The 22,989-nt window shown below is 35.4% G+C and overlaps 1 protein-coding gene across 1 annotated transcript in view; it reads left to right on the top strand.

The window, feature by feature from the left end:
- Sema3d (semaphorin 3D) overlaps window positions 1-22,989 on the top strand; it is a 200,496-nt gene that overhangs the window by 160,540 nt on the left and 16,967 nt on the right. The window contains exons 11-16 of the mRNA XM_031380014.1: window positions 1,496-1,640; window positions 11,535-11,757; window positions 14,307-14,395; window positions 16,652-16,693; window positions 19,868-20,025; window positions 22,497-22,561. Of these exons, the coding sequence (XP_031235874.1) occupies window positions 1,496-1,640; window positions 11,535-11,757; window positions 14,307-14,395; window positions 16,652-16,693; window positions 19,868-20,025; window positions 22,497-22,561 (722 nt within the window). The remainder of the gene's footprint in view (window positions 1-1,495; window positions 1,641-11,534; window positions 11,758-14,306; window positions 14,396-16,651; window positions 16,694-19,867; window positions 20,026-22,496; window positions 22,562-22,989) is intronic.

Genomic DNA, 22,989 nt, shown 5'->3' on the forward strand with positions numbered 1-22,989 from the left:
TTTAATGCTGCTCTGAAGACTTAGATAATGTTTGAATTCAAGTCCTATCCTTTGTCTAGTAAGAAAATAACATAATTAACCTTTAATAATGGTGCATTATTTCTTTAAAATGTAATATACAGATATATCATTATTATCACAATATCACTTTTCTCCTAGATGCCTGCTTACCATTACCTTCTGATGTTTCTCACTTATAAAAATTCCAAGAACATTAATGACTGAGCTTCTCATGCTAAAGAATTGTTAGCTTCTTTGTGTAAAGTCACCATGATGTCATTTGGTCAGAAAGATTCATTTTAATTTTAAGAACAAACTTTGCAGAATGTCTTAGCCTCAAAGAAAATGCATTTTGCTTTCCAGAAATACAGCAAGAAAGAAATGACAGATGTGTCCTAACTATTGTCATCTCTGTCTTGTAGAACTTTAGAATTCCTGTGGGAGTTTCACCTGCTTAGTAATTCCTGCTGAAACCACATGGTTATGGTCACATTAAGTATTAAGTAGATGGCTATAATTCATAAGCTCAATTCAAGAAATAAAAGTTTATTTCTCCCTTAAAAATCATTTTAACAAAATCATGTGAACAACATATTCAATGTCAAAACCTGGTATGTGCAATCCCTTTGACTGGATGGATAAAGGCAGGGCAGGTGGCTCAGTCGGTACTCACACTTGCCACACAGGCCTGACGCCATTATTTGTATCCTCTCAACACATACTTGAATAAGACAATCAAACTCGTCACTTACTCAGAACTACATGTCATATTTGAACAATACAATAATAACAAATATAGTAAAATACTTCAAAAATACAGATAAATGATCCTGTTTTTCTTGAATCCAAATATTTTAAACATAATGTAAATTTGTATAATTAAATGCTTTATAAATATAATAATGATTTCAAAATTAAACAATACGTGAGTTAGAATCATACTCAATCATTTTTACACACAGTTTTTAATTGATCAATGTTTCTTAACCTGGGGGTCATGATATCTTTGGGAGTCAAAGACCCTTTCACAGGGGTCACATACTAGATCTTCTACATATCAGATATTTAGAATACGATGAATAACAGTAACAAAATTATAATTATGATGTAGCAATAAAAATAATTGTATAGTTGAGTGTCACCACAACATGAGGAACTATATTAAAGAGTTACATCACTGGGAAGGCTGAGAACCACTGTACTAAATGGTTCCTACTAAAAATTTTGTGTCAATGTGGACATTACCTGTTCCATGGTTATTCCTGATAATCCATTTGGCAGCCTATTCTCTATGTATGCTTCCCTTTCCTGCCTATAAGGTAGTTATCCTCATTGCATGTCAGTCAGGATTACCTGCCTATAAGCTCCTCCAGGACATAGACACATATTTCTGCAATGCCTATCAACAGAAATGTGTGACATATTTTGCACACATCTCTTAAGTGCAGATATGTGTTCAGTGTGAGAATGAATGGATCATCTTCCTCTCTTTCAGCTCCATCTTCAAAGGCTCTGCTGTCTGTGTGTACAGCATGGCTGATATCAGAGCAGTTTTTAATGGTCCCTATGCTCATAAGGAAAGTGCAGACCATCGTTGGGTGCAATATGATGGCAGGATACCTTATCCCCGACCTGGAACGGTATGTACCCAACTTAAATCTGAATTATTTTTCTAATTCCACATTCAATTACTAATTCTATTATTACCAACTATGCCATTTTTAAAGCCACATGTGCTGTTGATTTTGAAGTAGTTATCTGTGTATGGTGATATGTTAGTATTTACATTATTCAAATGAAGTTAAAGAATTTTGAATGATAATTTGAAGTACTAAAGAACACACTGGACTATGTTGTGATGATTGCATTGTGACAGCATTAAAAAATGTAACTCAGCTATGTCAATTTAGTTGTACAGAATGTAAATTTGACCAATTAGATGAAAATGCCAACTGAGGAATTGTTTTGTTAATACATGTCTGTGTATATCTTGCATACATCTCTAAAATGCTTAGTGTCTGGTTCTTTTTTAAAAGAGACTTAATTCTTTAAAATGGTTTATTTAAATGATCCCTTTTCTTGATATGCATCTGTCTTTATTATGCTGAAATTTAAGGTAATATACTACCCTTAGAGTGGAAGAAATTCTTAAAAACCTCTGGTCCAAGACAGTTTTATAGCATATACTTGTAGTCATAGCAGTCTGAAGGATGTAGTAAGATTTTGAATTTGAGACCAGCCCCTATGCTGGCTTGAAAGGGGGGCTACTGGTAGAAGAAAAAGTTAAATGAGGAAGAGGAGGAGGAGGAGGACAAGGAGGAGAACTATTTTAGTTTAAAATTATTTTCAAATGGTACAAAACATATTTAAAGACATGATAAAAAGTAAAATATGTTTTAGAGTGTATGCATTTGCTTAAAAAAAAAAAACTCAAGAGCTTGGAAGATGCTTCGTGTAGCTGTGTAATCAGAAGGAGCAGTGCTTAGATGCCTGGATACCAAATAAAAAACTGGATGTTGTAGTACATGCCTGTAATCCCACTGTGGAGGAGGAAGAGATAGGAAGATCTCTTCGGCTTTCTGTCCAGCCAGTCTCTCCAAATGCCTGAGCTACAGGTTCAGTGAGAGGTACAGTCTTCAAAAATAAGACATACAACAATTGAAGAAGACAGCCACATTGATCCTGGCCTTAACATGCAGAGGTGCAGATAAACATGTTAACACAGACATGTACATACACATATATGCACACAAATAACTGAAGTACACACCTCTGTATGTGTGTTATAAATGAAAGGTTCTTTAAACTTAATATCAAGGAGGCTAGTGTCCTGTATATCTATTTAGGTATTATTCTAAATATTTCCACCGAGAAATTTAATAATAATCATCAAAAGAAATTGACAATGTATAAATATTGTATTTAATATTTACTTTTTGTGTTTATTCTTAGAAGTGAAATAATAGTTCTAGGACTTTCTTATCTTCCAGGCTTTCTATTACATAGCCTAACTAAATGTGTATTATCCTGCAACTATTTCTACTTTCCTCTCATTATTTCTCAATATTAATTTGTTTTGGGGATATTCTGTCTTGATTACTAGGTATTTATTATTTTTAAGGATATCTATACATTTATATTAGTTACTATTTTATTTGTCTTTGGATAAATCTTCTCAATTAGTCTAATGTAGTCCAGTGTTGTGAGGCTTTTCTGGAGGAAATGAAAAAATGCTAGAGATAGCCCCTTGAGCGTCCACAGAAATGTTTACATCTACATCGAGCTTGCAGAATCAGTGAGGTTTGCTAGTGTCACTTCCATGGGTGAGAGGTTACTCTCAGAAGCTGGGGTTACTGTAGAACAACCCCACCTTATGGGTATGGCTCAAAAAAGCCACATCTCTGGAGCTCCAGAAAAAACTTGCAGGTAGCTTTTCTTAAGTCTTCTCTTGGCCAGTAATTCCTTCCTGCTGACTGAATCCTGAGAGGGGCTTTATGGATCTGCTAAGTCGTAAGAGCTTCTTCAGCTTGATAAGTTTTGTGAGCTTCCTGCACTGTGTGGGCCACAATCCTTCCTCCAGGAGGGAATGTCCTAATGAGAAGGAAATGGTTTAGTCCGGAGGTCCAGTCTTTATATATTCCAGGGTAGCCTTGGACTGCTGTAGTCTAACTGTATATGTTAATCCCACCTTGGAAGAATAAGATTACTGCTGCAATTTTTTAGCTAAGTTTGAAGCTAAAAATTCATTCAGTATTGTCCAGGATGATGCACATTTAATAGGTCCATACCAAGGATTCCCAGAGAATAGCCCTGAAGTACGTTAGTCCAATGCTTATAAAGGGAAACACCAAAATACTGCATACTTCCCGCATTTGTCCAATCAGGGGCAAGCATTCGTCCTGATATACTTTGTGCCTATGTACTTCCATCCTATATGTGATCACCTGCATCCTGGCCAGTTGGGGAAATCAACCTTATTTATAGATGTGAAAATGTGTGGTGTGTTATCTTGTATGAACAGCCTTCAACCTTCCAGTGGGGCTTAAAGGTTTATCTATCCTTAGGAAAGCTGGCTTACAAGTTAGAGATTTTTTTATGTATCTCTTAAGCACAATAATTAAATCTTAAAACATAACATTAGCACTCACAAATCCAACTCCCAGTTATTGGGATTATATGAGTGAGCTACCATTATCAGCCTGTGGGAGTACTTTTTTCAAATATTACAATTTTTAACAGTCATATTTTAGTTTCTTTCATTTTTATTATGAGCAAAACAAGGAACCTGTGGTATGGCTTATTAAATTTTTATGTTTGCAATACATTACCATGCAGGGTAATGGTTGTACAACAGGCATATAGAGCTCATTCTTCTTGCCTGAAAAGTTGTTCCTATAGTTTTTCCAACTCTCTATTCTCTTTTCCCTATCCCATGATAGCCACTTTATTGTTCTTTGTTTCTATGAATTGTACCTCAGTACCTTGTATAAGAAAGTAACAGACTTTCTATGAATAAATTGCTTTACTCAGTGTCATTCTTAAAGCTTTTTCATGCTACATATGGTAGAATTTCTTTCCCCTTTATGGCTAATAGTATTCCAGAGGGGTGTGTGTATGTATGTGTGTGTGTGTGTGTGTGTGTGTGTGTGTGTGTGTGTGTGCACGAGAATATTCATTATCCATCCATCTGTCAGGATACATGTAGTTGTTCCACATCTTTGCTACTTTGAATAGTACTACAATAAACGTAGGAATAATCATACCACTTTTAGGTACTGACCAGAATTCAAGTCATTACAGTCCCCCTCCCCTCAATCATCTAGGTAGTATAAGTGAAAGTATTTGGGACTAGGACAATCTACATTAATTGCGATAAATAATTTTCATACAAAGACATACTCACTGAATTTTATCACACTCATTGATTGATCACAATTATCAAAATAACTACATACCACTTATTTAATGGTTACATTGCTTTCTAGTTATAAATAAAAGAAACTGCAGTGAGGTTTTCCGTCACAATTTTCTCAACTACTGCCTGAAACTGCTGTAAATAATAATATTTACATACAAAATACAAAATACTTACTATATATGACACTTGTAAGCATGTAGTTACTTCTATGAGATGGCAATAAGTAACTCCCACAAAATCAGAAAATGCATGTGTTAGTGTTTTTCATCAGTGATAAAAGAAGAACCAAAATATGTCAAATACACTGGTTGCTAATGCTCTATACTCAAAATAGCTATTACCAAATTTTAAGACAAAATGGTAAAAGAATGCAGAGTGTTTAACTTCTTTGTTTCCTTACTTATTTGGTTGTTTTCAATGAGTGCTTATTATTTTATTTGCTTATAATGATTATCTTATTTCAACTTTGCAAATATTTTGAAGTATTTATAAGCAAATTAATTTTAATTTAGATGCTGTTATTGAGGTAGCAATATTGTGTATCTGATGTGAAAATCTGTTGTACAAGTTCTTTTACCAAATGAACTTTTCCACTTTAGATAATCACATTCATAAAATCAGTGGTTAAGTTTCACAGACTATCAAGTGACTACTCTTGTAAAATTTGAGAATGTAAGAATTGGAATGAGTGATAAAGACATCATAATTCACCCACTTATTACATTGGAGGAAAATGGTGTCCAGAATAATTAAATAACATTCCCAATCTCATATTACCCAACCAGCAGAATGAAAGTGGGGTGCTACTGGGTAGAGTTTTATGATCATTCTTTTCTCATTCTTTGATATAATTTTTATATCTTTCTTAATGTTTCCTTGGTAAATATATGCGTGCATAACCTACACAAAGTTAGTTATATTTATTTTATATCATCTCCTGCCACATTGTCATATCTGTGCTTATTAAAAGTACAAAATTACAATTATTTTAATTTTCCTCTAATTCAGAAATTTTATTCAAAATTATATCTCAATATACCTTATAACTCAAACATTTTCATATGTATGGACATGATATCTCACTGCATCTTTTGTCATTGTTGTTTTAAAGCAGGTTCTTATATAGCCCAGATAAGCCCCAAACTTACTATATAGTCAAAGAAGTCCTGATCCTCCTGCTTTTCCTCGCAAGTCAAGGATGACAGATGTGTGCTGACCCACCCAGCATACTTCACGCCTTCTTAGATCATCACAGTGCTGATTACTTTGCAAAGTTGTATATGAGAAAAATATCAGTGGGCATCAATTGATGACTGTTCATGGTCTCGTAATTTTTACAGTGGTAGATTTGTATTAAGTCAGAGTTACTTAAGCTACATGAAGAGCTATATGTATAGTGCTACAACAACAACAACTGCTACTACTACCATCATGGGTTGTATCATTATGGCCTGGTCTATCCTCTACATAAGTATGATGATTTTGTAGCCCTACAACACTTATCATTTTTATTTTAATATAGTGAAATGTTTCTAACTTGAGTGAGATTTGCTGAATATAGTGTTTGTTTTCTATACGTTGGTCAGAGCCTTTGCTTTTATATTTTCTGCATCCATATTACTTTTATGATTGAGCTCTGAATTGATATCCCAGTATGGACCTCATTTAAGTAATTACTGGCCTGGAGTCATTCCAATCTTACTTAATTTTCTTGGTTTTTTTCTAATATACCACTGTTGACCAATGCCAAATCTCAACTCCTGGTCCACAGTGCTCTATGTTAATAAACCTGCACACTCACAGATCTTTTACCTCAGTGATTCTTCTGCCCTCTGCTGTCTGAAATGAGCAGCTGAACAAACTAGGTTTTCTTCAGATGAGTTTTTAGAATCTTTACCATCCTGCTTGGTTTAGTGCTGTGAAGTTCCAAGTGAGGGAAAAAAAAAAGGTACAAATCAGACATGGAAGCCAAACTGGAGAAAACTAATAGTCTAAACAACACCCCAATCTAAGGAGGGTTTGAAAAGAAGTAGTTTGATTTTGATAACTAATTTCTTAGAAATAATTTAATACAGTTTTACTAATAAATAACTGTATTTTAGAGTTATTCTGTGTTGACAAGATATTTGTGTGTGTACACACATGTGCATGTTTGTGTGCATGTGTGCACAAGTGTGTGCGCACCTGTGTGTGCTGTGTTTGTTTTGTATGTGTTATATGTACACATGTGTGAATGTACATCTGGAAGTCTGAGAATGACATTCAGTGTCCTTCTCTATTGTTCCTGCTATGCTATCATTTTGGAGACAGAGTTTCTCAGTGAATCTGGGATTCACCAGTTTGGTAAGACTATGTGGTAACTTGCCAGCAAGCCCCCTCCTCTGCCTCCATTTCACCAGAACATTGTTACAGGAATGTTCACGGGTACCTGTTTTTTGTTTTTGTGTTTTGTTGTTTTTTTTTAACGTGATAGGAAGGTGTGAAACTCAGATCCCGCTGCTTTTGTGGCAGGCAATGTACAGATTAAGTTGTCCTCCCCATGCTGACTAGGCACTTTAATAACTTGCACTGTACAGTGAATGATGCATTTCAGGTTTAAAACATTCTTCTATCAAAAGCTGAAAAGAGCTTTTATAATTTAGATGTATAGGAAACATAGGATTCACTACCCTTAAACTATTTTGCCCCAGTTTTCAAATTTTGTAAAAATCTAATTCCCATATAATTTCTTTCAGAATGACTATTGCTGTTACTGTCAAATTATCCTCCTTCATATTCAATTATCAAAACACAATTATTCTAACTAACCCTCTGTTTTATTGGTGGACACTGAAAGGAATCATGGATACTGTCATTGACTTTTATCATCTTCCTCTGCCAGGCACACAGTGCTCAATTATAAGTGGTGAATAACTGTGAGAGTTTTGTGAATTCCTTGAGTTGAAAGTTTTCAGCAGAACTATACCTCAAGAAACACAGCTTCTTACACCCGAAGGTGCTGAGGATTTTTACAAAACAGCCATCACTACCATTCCCTACCTAGATCTGGGCTACCTCTCCAAAAACAGTGATTTAAAGATATATTTACCTTTTGCCCTGGATTTCAGCACAACCTTAGTTTCTAAACTGGGGTCCCCAATTCTCAAGCTACTCACTATGTTTAGTTGTATTTTGATTGCTCTGTTAGAGAAACTCCGGTAAGGGAATGGGAATCTAAAGGACAGCTGGCAACACTTAACACATTTAATTCCTTAAATTAAGTTTTATATAGCTTATTATGCCCTAATGGCTACATATTTGGGCAAATCCCTCCTCTACATCTTTAATATCCAATGCAATGCCTTTCTTGCAAAATTTATTTCAGACTGTTGCTTAGGCGAATGAGGAGGGATAAGATCCCACTTAGAAAATCTGCAATTTCAAATAATAATAAAAGTCAGACAACTTTTACATATCACACATAAAATTTCTACTTCATTTCCAAGTCTGCCCCAATAGGAGGGCTGGTTTGGTCTTTCCTCCTCATGCCATGACTTTCCTCACATTAGCCATTGTTCTGGTTTGTGTAAGGAAATTGCAGCATGGAGAAAGCAGAAAGCAACACCCGCATCGAGCAGATAAGCTTTTCACAGATCCCCGGTGCTTGCCTTGGCAAAGTTCTCTCACGAGATCAAAAACCACTTTTCTTCTCCCCTTATCCATTGCTTCCCGCTGCTGCCCTCCTGAAGGCCCTGCGCAAGCACTCAGCCCTGCCACAATAACAGCATCACACCTAGCTGACTGCAGCTGTCTGACACAGACAGCAGGCCAGCTCCTGCGAGCATCTCCGAGTTTGTATACGCCTGATGTCGTTTGTCTTAAGCTTTTGCGATATATCCTACAATGTGCTGGTGTTTTAAAGTCTGACTGAAAGTTTTCTGTTCCAACTATGTATTCTCTCAAAAACCGTTGTAAGAGTTTTTAAAAGGAGTAAGGGGAAACAGTTAACAATCCAGGATCCCTTGTTTTCTTAGAAGCCAAATAAATGCTAGGAAACCACAGGAAGAAACAAGAGATGCTATGGAGGATGAGCTATTTAGAGGAATTATGATAATAGTCTCAAATTTCAAAGAATATACACATACCCCACACTATCACCTAGGGTATATAGCTTTAGTAGGAATCCTTGAAGGAAAATTAATAACCAGATATGGATTTTCATAGATGAGGTATTTCTTCATACTTCGTGTTTACTCTTCATGGGACTTACATTCCTATTTTACCTGAACAGTTGCTGGGCATGTGTAGTTGTGTATTATGTAACACCAAAGCAAACACCCACTGGATTGAATGAACTAAAACAACACTAATGGGTTCATACTGTCCTACCTTCTACCCTGGGGAAGGTTGAAGTGGTTTAGTGGTTCAACTCCTAAACCGCTCTCACTCGTGTGATCACAACAGTGAGGGCCTGAGATCATTCCTAGTGATGAGGGGCCAAAGGTCTCAGCAGAACACTGGCCACATGCCGCAGGGAAAGCTGCCATAAGAAGAAAATGTAGTTCCAAAAGTCTTTTTGTGACTGTGGATAGAAACCGGGTTTCTCTTTCTCTTCTCTTGTCATGCCTTAGTGTTTGTTCTTTTCTGTGAGAGTCAAGCTGTGAGGAAATCTGACAGTAGCACATTTGTTAAAGGCTTATTATATCTTATTGAATAGCACTCTCTTCCAGTGAAATGTGTTTTTAAATTTCATATCAAAAATTGTGGCTTGACTATCATGAATTTCTGAATTTTGAAATTCTGGTTACTGTGTAAATACAGCTACAAAGCCTGAGGATTTGTGTTGTAGTTTTGTTTCATTTCTTTTTTTCATTCTTAAATTGAAGGGTTCTTTCCAATATATCATGCAGTCAAAATCTTACTTTTCATGGTATATCAATCAGACTGAACTGAAGGTGTTATGAGACATATGCCCCCTGGGAATGGCGTTTGAATAAGTCTCAAATGTCCAGACTGCAATTGAGAAGGAGCTCAGTGTTATCTGTGTTGATATACATTTCCAGTCTCAAACTACTTAACAAAGAGCTCTGTGGATGAGTTAAATACACAAAACAGTGATGGACACACAGACTTTGCCCCAGTGACAGATGCTAAATAAAGACCAAACAGGCTAATGATGTAGGACATTTCTATTCTCCTTCACACAGACTTAGGGGAAAAAAAAACAAACAAAAACACTTGACATTGGAAAAGGGTCAGTTTCTTAACAGTAGACATTCAAGACTTCTGTAAAGACAGATGCTGTTAAATTAATTAGAAGATGACTATCAAGTCTTTAAAATTGTTAGTGTAACCTCTTTGGTAGACATTCTCCTTCATAATGGATCATTACTATTGCACTGACATGAAATTTGGAAGGAGAGCTAGGAGCAGTTACCCAGGATTCCTAGCTAACAGTGCACCTTTGACCCCTGAGGGCAAGACTTTGAAGCTCTGGTATGATTCTAATAGGTCCCTAATTTAAATGACTTTGTTCAGTCGAAACTTCATTTTGTGTTATCACTTTTTAGAAAACTTTAAGATTTGTTCTTAGCTTTTGTTTTTATTTTATTTTGATACTATCAAAAGAATTTTAATGTTTTTATCTGATGTCATTTGTCCATGAAGAATTAAAATGTGATGTTATCCTTCTATTAAAGGCAACTTCTTAGGACATCATTTTTGAAATATAAATGAAACATGGTTTGCAAGAGTATATACCTTGTAAATTATTCAAATTGTAATGTCATTTCTTTATTTTGGATAACTATCTCAAATTCGGTGAATTTTTTATCAACTTGTACTTTTATGACTGACCGCCAGAGGGCAGTTGATGCTAATTCTTTCTTTAATACACGTTCCCAGGAAGCGGTTCTAGGCAAAAATGAGACTTGAGGACCTGAGGTGCCTTATGCCTTAGAGTTCAGGCTTAGGAGAAAGGCTGCAGGTTGGGACATGGTCTGATTTTCAGAGTAACTGTAGCAGACACGTATAATTATAACCTCAAACCCTTAAAGCTCTTTTGGAGCTAATTTTTGATGTGTTGATTTGATCCTTTTAATTTTTAATAAACATAGTTAAGTTGGAAAGGAACCCTATTTTCTAACTGAAAATAAAAGCTTTCTATACATTCTTGGGTTTATAGATCATTTTCATGACAGTTTCATCATTTTAAGCTTCCAGTACCATGATTAGAAGTTTTTGGAGTTGGGGGCGGTAATGTGATTTGTTTTCGCTCTGGAACAAAGGCTGGCTATGAACTCTGCATTTGTCTGGGTAGCCTTTGAACCTGGGTCCTCCTGTCCTGGCCCTCTTCTGTAATTAAATGGATGTACCACCTTGCTTGATTAAAAGACATCTTTATTCAAAACAATAATATTTTTAAGAGAGGAACATTACACTGGAGAAATCTTGGAAAATTCAGGTAAAGTCACATAATTTTGAATGTTTTTGTGAAGAAGCATAGATTTAACTCTTATCGGAGCTGCACTCAGCACACACGGGAGTGACTCCTCACTGGTCTGTCATCTGTTTACTCCTATCTGTGGCATGCGCCTTTCTGGTACTTCCATTTATCCCTGTGTACCTTTCTTTTCAGTGTCCAAGCAAAACCTATGACCCACTGATTAAGTCCACCCGAGACTTTCCAGATGATGTCATCAGTTTCATAAGGCGGCATCCGGTGATGTATAAGTCAGTGTACCCGGCAGCGGGAGCACCGACCTTCAAGAGAATCAACGTGGATTACAGACTGACTCAGATAGTGGTGGATCACGTGGTCGCTGAAGACGGCCAGTATGATGTCATGTTTCTCGGAACAGGTATGACCAAACCACCCTTTCAGTCAAAGAAACTACTTGTTAATGGGGAAATAAGACAAAAACCTGCAAAATATTTGTCATCCAAAATCAAGTAAACATTAGTTAATACCTTGCCAGCTTTTCCTGAATTTGAATAGACGGTACATTTAAATGACCATCAGCACTGCCATCTACACTGAAGTTTCAAAATACATGTATCTTAAATGTTTTTTCACACAATCCCAGATTACTTGCTCAAAACACATCTGTCTAATCATGGAGGACTAAAAGTAAGTAAGGTGAAGCCATGTCTCCGTGTTTGCCATGACAGGATGCTGGTAAATTCTACCTGCAATGTTCCCTTCTCTAGCCTGGTGGCTTGAAGACACAGCTTAGAATCACTGAGTATTACTCTGTAAATGCTTTCACATAAAACTTCTTGGAAGTTTCCTTTCCTGTTCATGAATTTTGTACATTAAAGTTAATTTTGTGGGGACTGGAGAGATGGCTCAGCAATTAAGAGCATTGACTGCTCTTCCAGAGGATGTGGGTTCAATTCCCAGCACTAACCTAGCAGCTCACAACTGTCTGTAACTCCAGATCTGGCACCCTCATATATGCATACACACTTACAGTCGAAACACCAATGCACATAAAATAAAAACAAATAAATTATTTTAAAAATTAATTTGTTAGATTCTTATTAATGCAGTCTGTGTTATTTAGTTTATTGTGTGTCAACTTTGTAATTAAAATATGATCAAAATCACATGTTTTTGGTCAAGTGTGATAGTGAATGCCTATAATCTTAGGCTAAAGAGGAAGATCACAAGTCCAAGACCACCCTAAGGAATAGAAATGGACCTTCTATCTATCTGTCTGTCTGTCTCTATATCTGTCTGTGTTTGTCTATCTGCCAATAGATAGGTATATACATGTATATGTATACATATATATCTATATATATGTGTGTGTGCAAATATATAGAGACGAATAAACATCAGCTAATAGTTTGCCAATGTTTTCTTATAATTGTAAGTATATGCTTTTAAATGATGATCAGAAATATATGCACATATATGTACATAGAGAGACACATATATGCATACATATATACACATAAATTTTACATAAATAATATTGCTTATTAGGTGATTCCTACAATTAAGAAAAATGTTATATAGTAACAGTGTTCTAGTGGCAGAAAAGACAGCATGTACCCTCAGAACTTGATCCTGTATTATATGTGTTCCTTGATGAGTTTTAAGTGTTATTGTATTGGAACAGGTCCTTTAGAATATGAAATGATTTTAGAATTATTTACCCCTTAAGTACTGTCAGGGTTCTGCACAAATTGGGCTTATTCTGAGAAGGACCGTGTGGTAATTCCTAGGGCTAGTAGACAGCTCCTGTCAGGCCTAATGATATCATAAAGGGTAAGTGTTAAACCAAGGTAATCTAAGGGATGTTCCATTTCTGAGATGCAGCAATGACTACCTGAGGGTCAGGACTGTAATCAGTCTTTTATTAATTCTCATGAGCTAAATTTAATTTGTTCTGTCCATCCAAAGCTCATGCATAGACTGGTAACAGTTCCCTCCCTCCAGCAACACTCAGCCACTAGGTGGTGCCGCCTAACCTTTCCTCAGAAAAATAAGACTATTCTAAAAGTCAATTTTGTGCTGTAAAATATATTTAACAGTTTTGAACATTCTAGAGTCAATTTTAAAAATTAAATAATCTAGGAATTTTCTCCATATAATGGTAATGCTATATGTCCCTAATCTCAAGCACCACTGCTGAGGCTCAAGGATATATTTTCAATAGACTAATTGCAAAGGGACAGATCCATTTTGATTTTTTCTAGTGTGTGTGTGTGTGTGTGTTTTTTTAATCTTTCTATACTCGAATGCTACACAGTCACACTGTATACATTATAAAGGAATTTAAGATATCTTTCCTAAATATAATTTTTGTTGTAAGCATTGAACCTGTATCTTCTTTTGAGTTTAAATTGAAATCATTTGAATAAACTTTAATTTTTAACTCATTAACAATCATTATCTGAAGTTAGGGTTAGTTTCTTCATGGAAAGTTTGGTCAGTGTTTGCTAGACAATTGTTTAACATTTTAAAAAGACTATATATATTACTGTTATAATAAATCAGATATAATTACTAGATAAATATTAGTATTGCAGGGACATCTTATTGCAGGGTATATATATATATATATACATATATATATATATATGTATATATATATATATAATTTTGCATAGTTTACCATTAAAAAATAAAAAAACATTTATTTCACCTCTGTTATTTTAATCAATATTTAAATTAGTCATATACATGTAGTTAAAATATTTTTATATAACCTTTTGGTCTCTTTATAAGTAAGTATCTACTCTGGAAGAGCAACATCATATAAGCAGTCTTCATTTCTCACTTACTTTATTTGGCCAGATTCATTGAAAGTGGGGGAAATTTTGAGATTTCTAGAAATATGCATTCAACTAAATATTGAAGTGGAAACAGTGGGGTTATGGGTCAATTTTCCTTTTTCAGACATTGGAACAGTCCTGAAAGTTGTGAGCATCTCCAAGGAGAAGTGGAATATGGAAGAGGTAGTACTGGAGGAGCTTGAGGTATTCAAGGTGAGAAGAGGCGCAGGGCCTCAGACAGAGGGTGAGAGCGCTTGCTCAGTGCTGTTCATGGGGCTTCTTGTCTTTTCTGTGCTTTTCCTGGGGAAGTCGCTGCATTGGTTTCTCTGGCCTAACCAAAAGAGGTGATATGCAAGTGGGAAAGGCGCTCAGTCCCTCTGCTGCAAACCACTGGCAGAAGCTGCCAGGTTTGCCTCTCCTGGCTGCATCATCCAAAGATGTGGTCAATCAAATTGGCACACCGAATAATAACTTGGGATCTCTTACTACCCAGATGCTTTTCTGCTGTATGAGTGTTACTTGGCAATTTTTCCTCAAATGAGCTTGAGAAAACTGGAAATGTTTATGAATCTTGTATAGGAGCCCAGTGTTACTGCAATGACAAAAAAAAATTAATGATACCAAGTTATGCATGCTACAATCCTCTCACTTCTCAAAGGGAGTTAGTAGGCCTGGAGGAAGAGTTATTTAAGTTCTGCTTTTAACAATAAATATATTTTTGTGTGGCATTCCTTGAAGCTACTCTGTGGTATTTAGAATTATTTCCTGAAAAGTAAAACACTAGAAATAATGCTATATTTCTTAGAAAATATGTTCTTTTATGTTTTTGTTTTGTTAGAAGGGTTTATTAAAAACTGTTTCCATGTAAACATCCATTGCCTGGAGAGAGTGGAGTTCTCTGCTGTGAAGGGCTAAAGTTAATTATCATGCTGGGGGTTGCAGGTTCCTGTTTACATTGTGATGATAATAGTGGTCAAGAAGTTAACAAGAACAAGACCAGCTATTTGGCCTCTGCAAAAACAAAATCTTGGGTGGTTCCTAAGGGAAAAGTTGATGTCAAACATAAGGATGGAGGGAGCAGAGGCTTCAGGAATTTTCCTATCACACACAGAAGTGCATGAGAATAAATAGTCCCCCATGGGTCTTAGTGCCACAGATTGACTGTTATCTCAGTTGGTTCTGACTTTATTCACTTCCTCCTCTTCCTCTTGCTTTCATCTGACCATTGACCAACTCATCAATCCATCCATGAACTCATCCATCCATCCATCCAACCATTCATCCTCCCATCCACCCATCAACCCATCCATTTTTCTCTCTATCATCTATCTATCTATCTATCTATCTATCTATCTATCTATCTATCTATCACCTATTATCTATCTATCTATCTATCTATCTATCTATCTATCTATCTATCTATCTATCTCTCTATGCTGGAGATGAAATCTGGGGCCCTTTGCATGCAAACATTTCACCACTAAGTTACATACCCAGACTTTTCTTCTCTCATTTTGTCTTCTGTGCTGGTTCTCTTCTCTTCTCACTTTTCTCCTCTTCTCTGCTTTTCTCCTCTCTTTGCCTTTTCTTCTCTCCTTTCTCTTTTCTACCTATGTTTCCTTTCTTTTATTAACAACTTTATTGTAAAATGTAATTAAGAACAAAGCAAAACAAAACAAAAAGCCGAACATAATTTGATGGAGATGGCCATGTTTTTAAAATCAAGGGCAACAAAAGTTATTGGAACCAACTTAAAAAAAATAAAACCAACAAACTTTTTTAACTTTAAATTTATTTATATATATATATTTTTTTTTCTTAAATCTGTAACATCAACTTTTTGCCAATTACTATATAAAAGCAATAAGTGAATAAATACTAGATAAGTAATAGATATATATCTTTTAAAAGTGTCCTGCTTTATATGTTAGGTTGCTTCTATATTCATGATTCTAGTCTTATTAGAAATAAAATCTGACTTATATCACGAAAGTCCACACATTCGTAGCTTGTAGTGTCACATAAGGAATATCATCATCAACAAACAGAACTGTAGCTTTTCAAAGCTCTGTTACTTAAACGTGTTTAGTAGCTTTGATGCAAGTAAGATCAGAATGGAGCAATAAATAATTACAGAGATGTTCTTGTCAGCACTAGTATGAATTATAGGGCAGCAGTTAAGATAAGCAGGTTTAGAGCAAGACGAAAACTTGTGAATAACTAGAAGTCATTTTCAGCACAGCACTTCCTCATGCAGCTACCTCGTTTCTCTCTGATAAAGCACCTTAAGCATTTTCATCATGTCTAGTAATAGAGAATTAGTACACACTATAAGAAAATAGCAAGCAATACAAATCATTTTCTTTTCTCATTGAGTCTGAAAAGCCATGTTTTTTTTATATAGACTAAAGCAAACTGATTAATATAAAGCTGTGAATGTCTCTTACTGACATTTCCTTCTCTTTGCAGCACCCAACAGCCATCTTGAACATGGAGTTGTCACTGAAGCAGGTACTTTGTAATTTTTGTTCAACAATTAACTTCATAGTTCATTTGCAAAATCTATTGAAACTGGAAACTGTTCGTTAAGTCATTAGTAAAGCAGATAGTTGAAGGTTGCTTGACTCCTCCTACTAATTAGAAGTCATTGTTTTACCCTGGTCTTAGGAGAATGAAGATTGAATGTGTGTACTCTCTTCCTTTGACTCAAAAAAAACAAAAAACAAAAAAAAAAATACAAAACAAAACAAAACAAAAACAAAAACAGTGAGGCAGTTGAGTTGTGTTTCTCTTCAAGACATAAGACATATTTAATACAATAATCACAAACTTTGAAAAGGGATTTTAATTAGGGAAACTGGGATTGCAAATATAAATTTGGTACATAACACAAAAAGAGTCAACTTTCAATACCCTACTCAATAACAACTTAATAACTACTCAATACCCTACTCAATAACTACTCAATAACTAACTCTCAAAAACAGTTATTGAGACAAAACCAGATGTCTTGCTCAACCACAAAACTAGAAGCTCTCTTGTTTGTTATGAGTTTAACTTTTATTTTGTTCTGTTCAACCAGTGATGCTTGGAATTGAACCCAGGATTCCACACACATTAGGCTAGCCAGTGAGTACTTTCCTGAAGACAGGATCTTACTATCTGTACTGGCTAGTTTTGTGTGTCAACTTGACATAGGCTGGAGTTATCACAGAAGGGAGCTTCAGTTGGGGAAGTGCCTCCATGAGATCCAGCTGTGGGGCATTTTCTCAATTAGTGATCAAGGGGGGTAGGGCCACTTGTGGGTGGTGCCATCCCTGGGCTGGAGGTCTTGGGCTCTATAAGAGAGCAGGCTGAGCAAGCCAGGAGAAGCAAGCCAGTAAGAAACATCTCTCCATGGCCTCTGCATCAGCTCCTGCTTCTTGACCTGCTTGAGTTCCAGTCCTGGCTTCCTCTGGTGATCAACAGCCATGTGGAAGTAAGCCAAATAAACCCTTTCCTCCCCAACTTGCTTCTTGGTCATGATGTTTGTGCAGGAATAGAAACCCTGACTAAGACACTATCTATCTCAGGCTAGTCAAGAATTCACAATATTTGTGGTTTAACACTGCCTCCTGTGTGCTTTGTTTGTTTATAGGCATAAGCAGAACCTTATTTTCTTTTTCTCAGTGCTTGTCGGGATTGACCCTAGTCTCTTGCAAATATTAGTCATGTACTTCACCCTTTCTACCACTGATATATCCTTACCCATTTAAATGCATGCCATTGTTTTAACCAAAATGATGTGTTAACAGTAGCCAATTTTAATAATGATACATGCATAAAATATGATTTTACAGTTCCCTGGTATTATAATCCACATCTCAAATGACTAGATTTAGACTATCTATTCTGTTTCAACATACATCTTCAAGATTTGAGAAAGTCATTGGATACTATAAGTTCCACATTAAAGCATTGCTACAATTAAGCATGGTAGACCAGTTTTTAAAGTAAAGTTTAAATAGGTTTCATTCTGAGGTCTGTGTCATTGACTTAATCACTAAATAACATTTATTCCTTGAATCCATGTTATTGTCCTTTGGATATGCATAAAGGAATAAATAATATAAATAGTCTTAATGAAACTCTGGGAAAAGTTGACAGAGAAAAGAATGCTAACAACGTAGAGTAATGACTAAAGCATATAAAAGAAAGACAAAAACCAGAAAGTGATTGAAAGGAGCCAGAAAGAGCAGGGGAAAGGAAATAAGGAAAGAGACAGACAAACTGAATCACGAATGAGGCAGTAGTTAGCCAGAAAAATAAAAAGAGGGATAGAGTGGAGGAATAAGGATGTGAAAAATAAAAATCTACACCTGTTTCCATTAAGTGTGTATAAAATGTGACCTAAAACATATGTGTGCTTAAGGCAAAAGGAAGTTAGAAATGACTCTGGAAAACTAAGCCTGAATATTTTAGCCATACCTGTTCTCCATGATGCTTAATAGTTTCAGGGCAAAAATTATTATGTGTTTTAAGCAGAGAAGTGTCATGATAAGACCATCTTTTTGTAAAGCTCTGTCTGTGAAAGATGAAGTAGGTCCTCTGCAGAGGTGCTGGTTAGAGAAAAGGTTGGTGTCAAGGGAAATAGTTTGAACTCTTGCAACCAATTTAAGCAAGCAATGATACTTGCAAAGGCTGTGGCAGTGGAAGCAGGTAGAAACAGATTAGAGTCCACAGATAGAGTGAAAATTAATAATGGTGATGAAAATAAGCAACCCAGAGTGTTGTGGAAAAGTAGATAACTGGATTCATTGTGTTTGATGACATCAAAGTATTAACAGAATTTATCAGGCAATAAAATGGAAGGTAATTTTTAGAGTTGAGAACTTCTGTGCTTTTTATCCTAGCATCTATTTCTGTGACATTCCTCCTTTATTTAAAGCTTAGAGTACTCCACTGGAGTTGATCACAAGTTATTTGAAAGTATATACTAAGCCTTACTCATCTACTTATTCTTCCTTCATTATGACCTTGGCTACAGACACACAAATGGGACTGTATAGGGAGTACTGAAGGAGTTTCAGGACGACCTTTCAAAGTGTCATTTATGTCCTGTGTTTCCAGGATCCAGCAGCCTTTGCTTTGTAATATGGCATAGCTCAAGTCCACTTAGTGATGTCTGCAAAGAAATAACAAATATTTACTCTCCCAATTGTAATCCGTATTCTTTTGGGACCATTTCATCATTAGCAAATGAAGTGGTTACTTAAAAGTAGACCGTGCCAGGAGTGTCGTTTAGTCATACCTCATGTTGAGAGACATGGCAGAGGCATGCCATCAATATTGCCTATAGCATCTATGCTTTCTAGAACCTACCAGAGTATAACTTCTACTACTGAGAAAGCATTTGACATTGCAATTCTTTAGACTAGCAGCTGGGTTTTGACCTTCCTCAACTACTCCGATGTCTATTTTAGCTTTCTAGAACATTGTCCACTTCAGATCAATATGTTCAATACAGATTCTGTCCAGGGGTAGAAGAGTTTGACTTGTCTTACTACCCCTCACACTTCACAAATGTTTAAGGTAGCTGGACACTAACAAACAGATTTAAAGCTCTCCCATGGTATTTATGAAAGAGTGCTTCTCAAGACTAAAGTGAGTAATGCTTCTAATTCATTTCTTTTGCTTGATTTACAGCAACAGTTGTATGTTGGTTCCTGGGATGGATTGGTTCAGCTCTCCTTGCACAGATGCGACACTTATGGGAAAGCATGTGCAGATTGCTGTCTCGCCAGAGACCCTTACTGTGCTTGGGATGGAAATTCTTGCTCCAGATATGCACCCACTTCAAAAAGGTCAGGGTATACCTCCTTCCCACATGATGGGTTTCTAACATGAGGGACAGTTCTTGTAGTTTAAGAAAAAGACAAAGAGAACTTGGCCTGTGGGAGGAATAGTTCAATTAAAATGTTCAATCATTTTATATTAAATTAAAGTTGGGAAGGTAGAACAGATGTTCTGAAATAGTGAAATGTGGAATTTTTTTAAAAATCTGTTAAATTCTATACAGTATATTCTTTCATTGAAGTGAAACAATATTGAATTTTATTTTAACAGCTAACCATGTCGGCTCATGCTTATAATTCCACAACTCAGGAGGCAGAAGCAAGAGGATTATAATGAGTTTTAGAACAGCCTGAGCTACATAGCAATGTTTTGTCTACTTCCCAAAATTGTTCTTATTAACTACTTTATTCTGCATTTCTTCTATGAAATTTCTAAATGTGAACATATTCACATCTATTGCTTTTCACATCATTTATAAATATATATTTGTAGAAGTTCAGATAAAACCCACTGTATATCTGATGACTTGGTTCAATTTTATATTTACTCTAATAAGTATAATTTGTCAATTTCTGTCACTAAGGTAAGCTTCAATGACAAACTGTTTCCTTGACATCTGTGGCCTTTAATTTTATACATACTAGAAATTACCCAGAAAGCTCAGCTACAGCTTTACTCGACACACACAAGTAAAAGTGACCCAGAGTTGAGTTATAAGATACACATTTTCACACTATTTCAATAGTGATAAAGTAATTAGAAGTAATATGAATGCCTATCACTAACACCAATGTTAGATGAATATTTTATCTCATTACTTATATACATATTAGTAACATTATTTTCTAAGGGGCTATTCAAAGTATGAGTTTTAGATAAAATTATTTGTGATTTTGATTATTTTTGTTTTTAAGATTTTTTTTAGCTTTTTGTGTGTTTTGATGCTGAAAGTGGAGATACTGCATTTGTTTCATTATCAAATGTACATTTATTTTATTTTAAATATCTCATTGATTTGTCAAATTCTAAACTTGAGGATTCAAAGATAAAAGGTGCTTACTTTAGTCTGCAAACATTGGCTAAAACTGAGACATATTTTATATTCTTTCAAGTCCATAAATCACACAAAAGTGGTTAAATATGATTATTAGCAGTTAAAAGTTACCAACATTTTGTTAAACTTTTTTGCCCAGTAACACTCATCTTAGTGAATCTTTGGGGAATACTTTTCTAGAAGCCAAAAAACAGAGTGCTCATTACTTGGCAATAAATGTTGGCTTTGATTAATTGATCCCATTCCTGAAGAAGCCAAGATTTAAAAACATTTGTGACCTCGTGTACCTTATACAATCATAATTTTTTTCTTCTTGTATTTCTCAAGACTGTATCTCTGATCTTACAGACATGCCACTGTGATGTGCTCCCTCACCTACCATAATGTCTATCCGAGGTTACAGATGTGTACAATAGATGACTCTTTTCCAAGGTTGTCATCTGGTCAGGTTGACCCTGGGGAGCACCCCAGCATCTGAGAAAGTTTACTGCTGTTTCTCTGATCTCTGAAGTGACAACATGAACTGGAAAGAGTAGCAGGGGAGAAGGGTTCTATAGGATTTAACAAAACTGTCAGGAAGAAGTAAGCAATCCTGGCGGGCTGTGGCACAGTGTAGACCAGCAGCAATAACACTGCACCATACAGTTCAAACAAACCAGAAGGAATTTTGAATATTTATATACCAGAAAAGGTATATAAAGAGATAAATGCATTTAGTCTAATTTCAGCATCACACAGTTATATGTGTGGGCGTAAAACACCATCTAATAGCATGCTAAGATCCCTTAAGGTTTTATGTGTATGTTAAAGTACTTTCTGTTAAAAATAGACAAATACAATGAAAATATATTGTTATAAGACATAACTTAAATTGAGTAAAAAATTGGAATTTCTTTTTAAATATGAAACCAGAAAAAATGTTAATTTCATATTTATTGATAGCAATAGCATATATGCTATATTGATTGTATAGTTCTGTTTCTGACATTTAATTTATTGAATGAAATCTGCAATAGAGTAAACCTAGGTATGATGAGGTCTCTATTTATATGCACTTCCTTACTCATTGGGACACTTTTTATATTATGATTTTGACAGGCAGGAGATGAAGAAGACTTATTTTCATATCTCGTATTTAAAGTTAGATCCTAATCATGTTCAACCTGTTCTGTTGAATAATTTGTCAAGTTAGAATAAAGAACAATAGTTAAATGAAACTCTGACCATCTTAATGCAGGACAGGATTTGTTATGTTGGGACTTTTCTATCATGAGAATTTAAATTAATGTTTGATTGATAGGAACAGTGACCTGCATTTAGATTGCACACAGTACAGTTTGCATCTGCCAGTTTTAAAAGAAGAGACAGCCTTTCTATATTCCAATTAGTCTTGAAAATCTAATTAGCTTAATCTTCTTTCCATAGGCGAGCTAGACGCCAGGATGTAAAGTATGGGGACCCGATCACTCAGTGCTGGGACATAGAAGACAGTAAGTATGGGCTTGATGCACATTTCTTACCACTTAAAGTGGTAAGCCTAGTCTTTCTGTTTTTTTTGAAAGTTACTATACAAATCTAAACAACCATATATATGACTATCTCATTCTGTGTAATGCTTATGTTCTAGAAAACTAACAGGATTTTATATACCAATTCTCTGTCTACTTGCCTAAGTGAATAATCCTTTGTTAAACTATGGTTTGTTTCATATGTCTTTTACATTTGTACACCATGGCATGTTTCTGCTTCAGTGCCTCATCCATCCTTGTAAAGTTTGAAGACAGTTAGAAGCAAAACAGGATTTGGACCCAAACATTTGAGCATCTTGAGTAAAACACGAAGACCTCCCAGGAAGGTCTGATAAAAACTTTGGTACTAATTAAAAAAAAGTTTTAGATAGTCTCTACTTTATTTACAT

The sequence above is a fragment of the Mastomys coucha genome, unplaced genomic scaffold (genome assembly GCF_008632895.1).
Source record: "Mastomys coucha isolate ucsf_1 unplaced genomic scaffold, UCSF_Mcou_1 pScaffold19, whole genome shotgun sequence".
Classification (NCBI taxonomy): domain Eukaryota; kingdom Metazoa; phylum Chordata; class Mammalia; order Rodentia; family Muridae; genus Mastomys; species Mastomys coucha.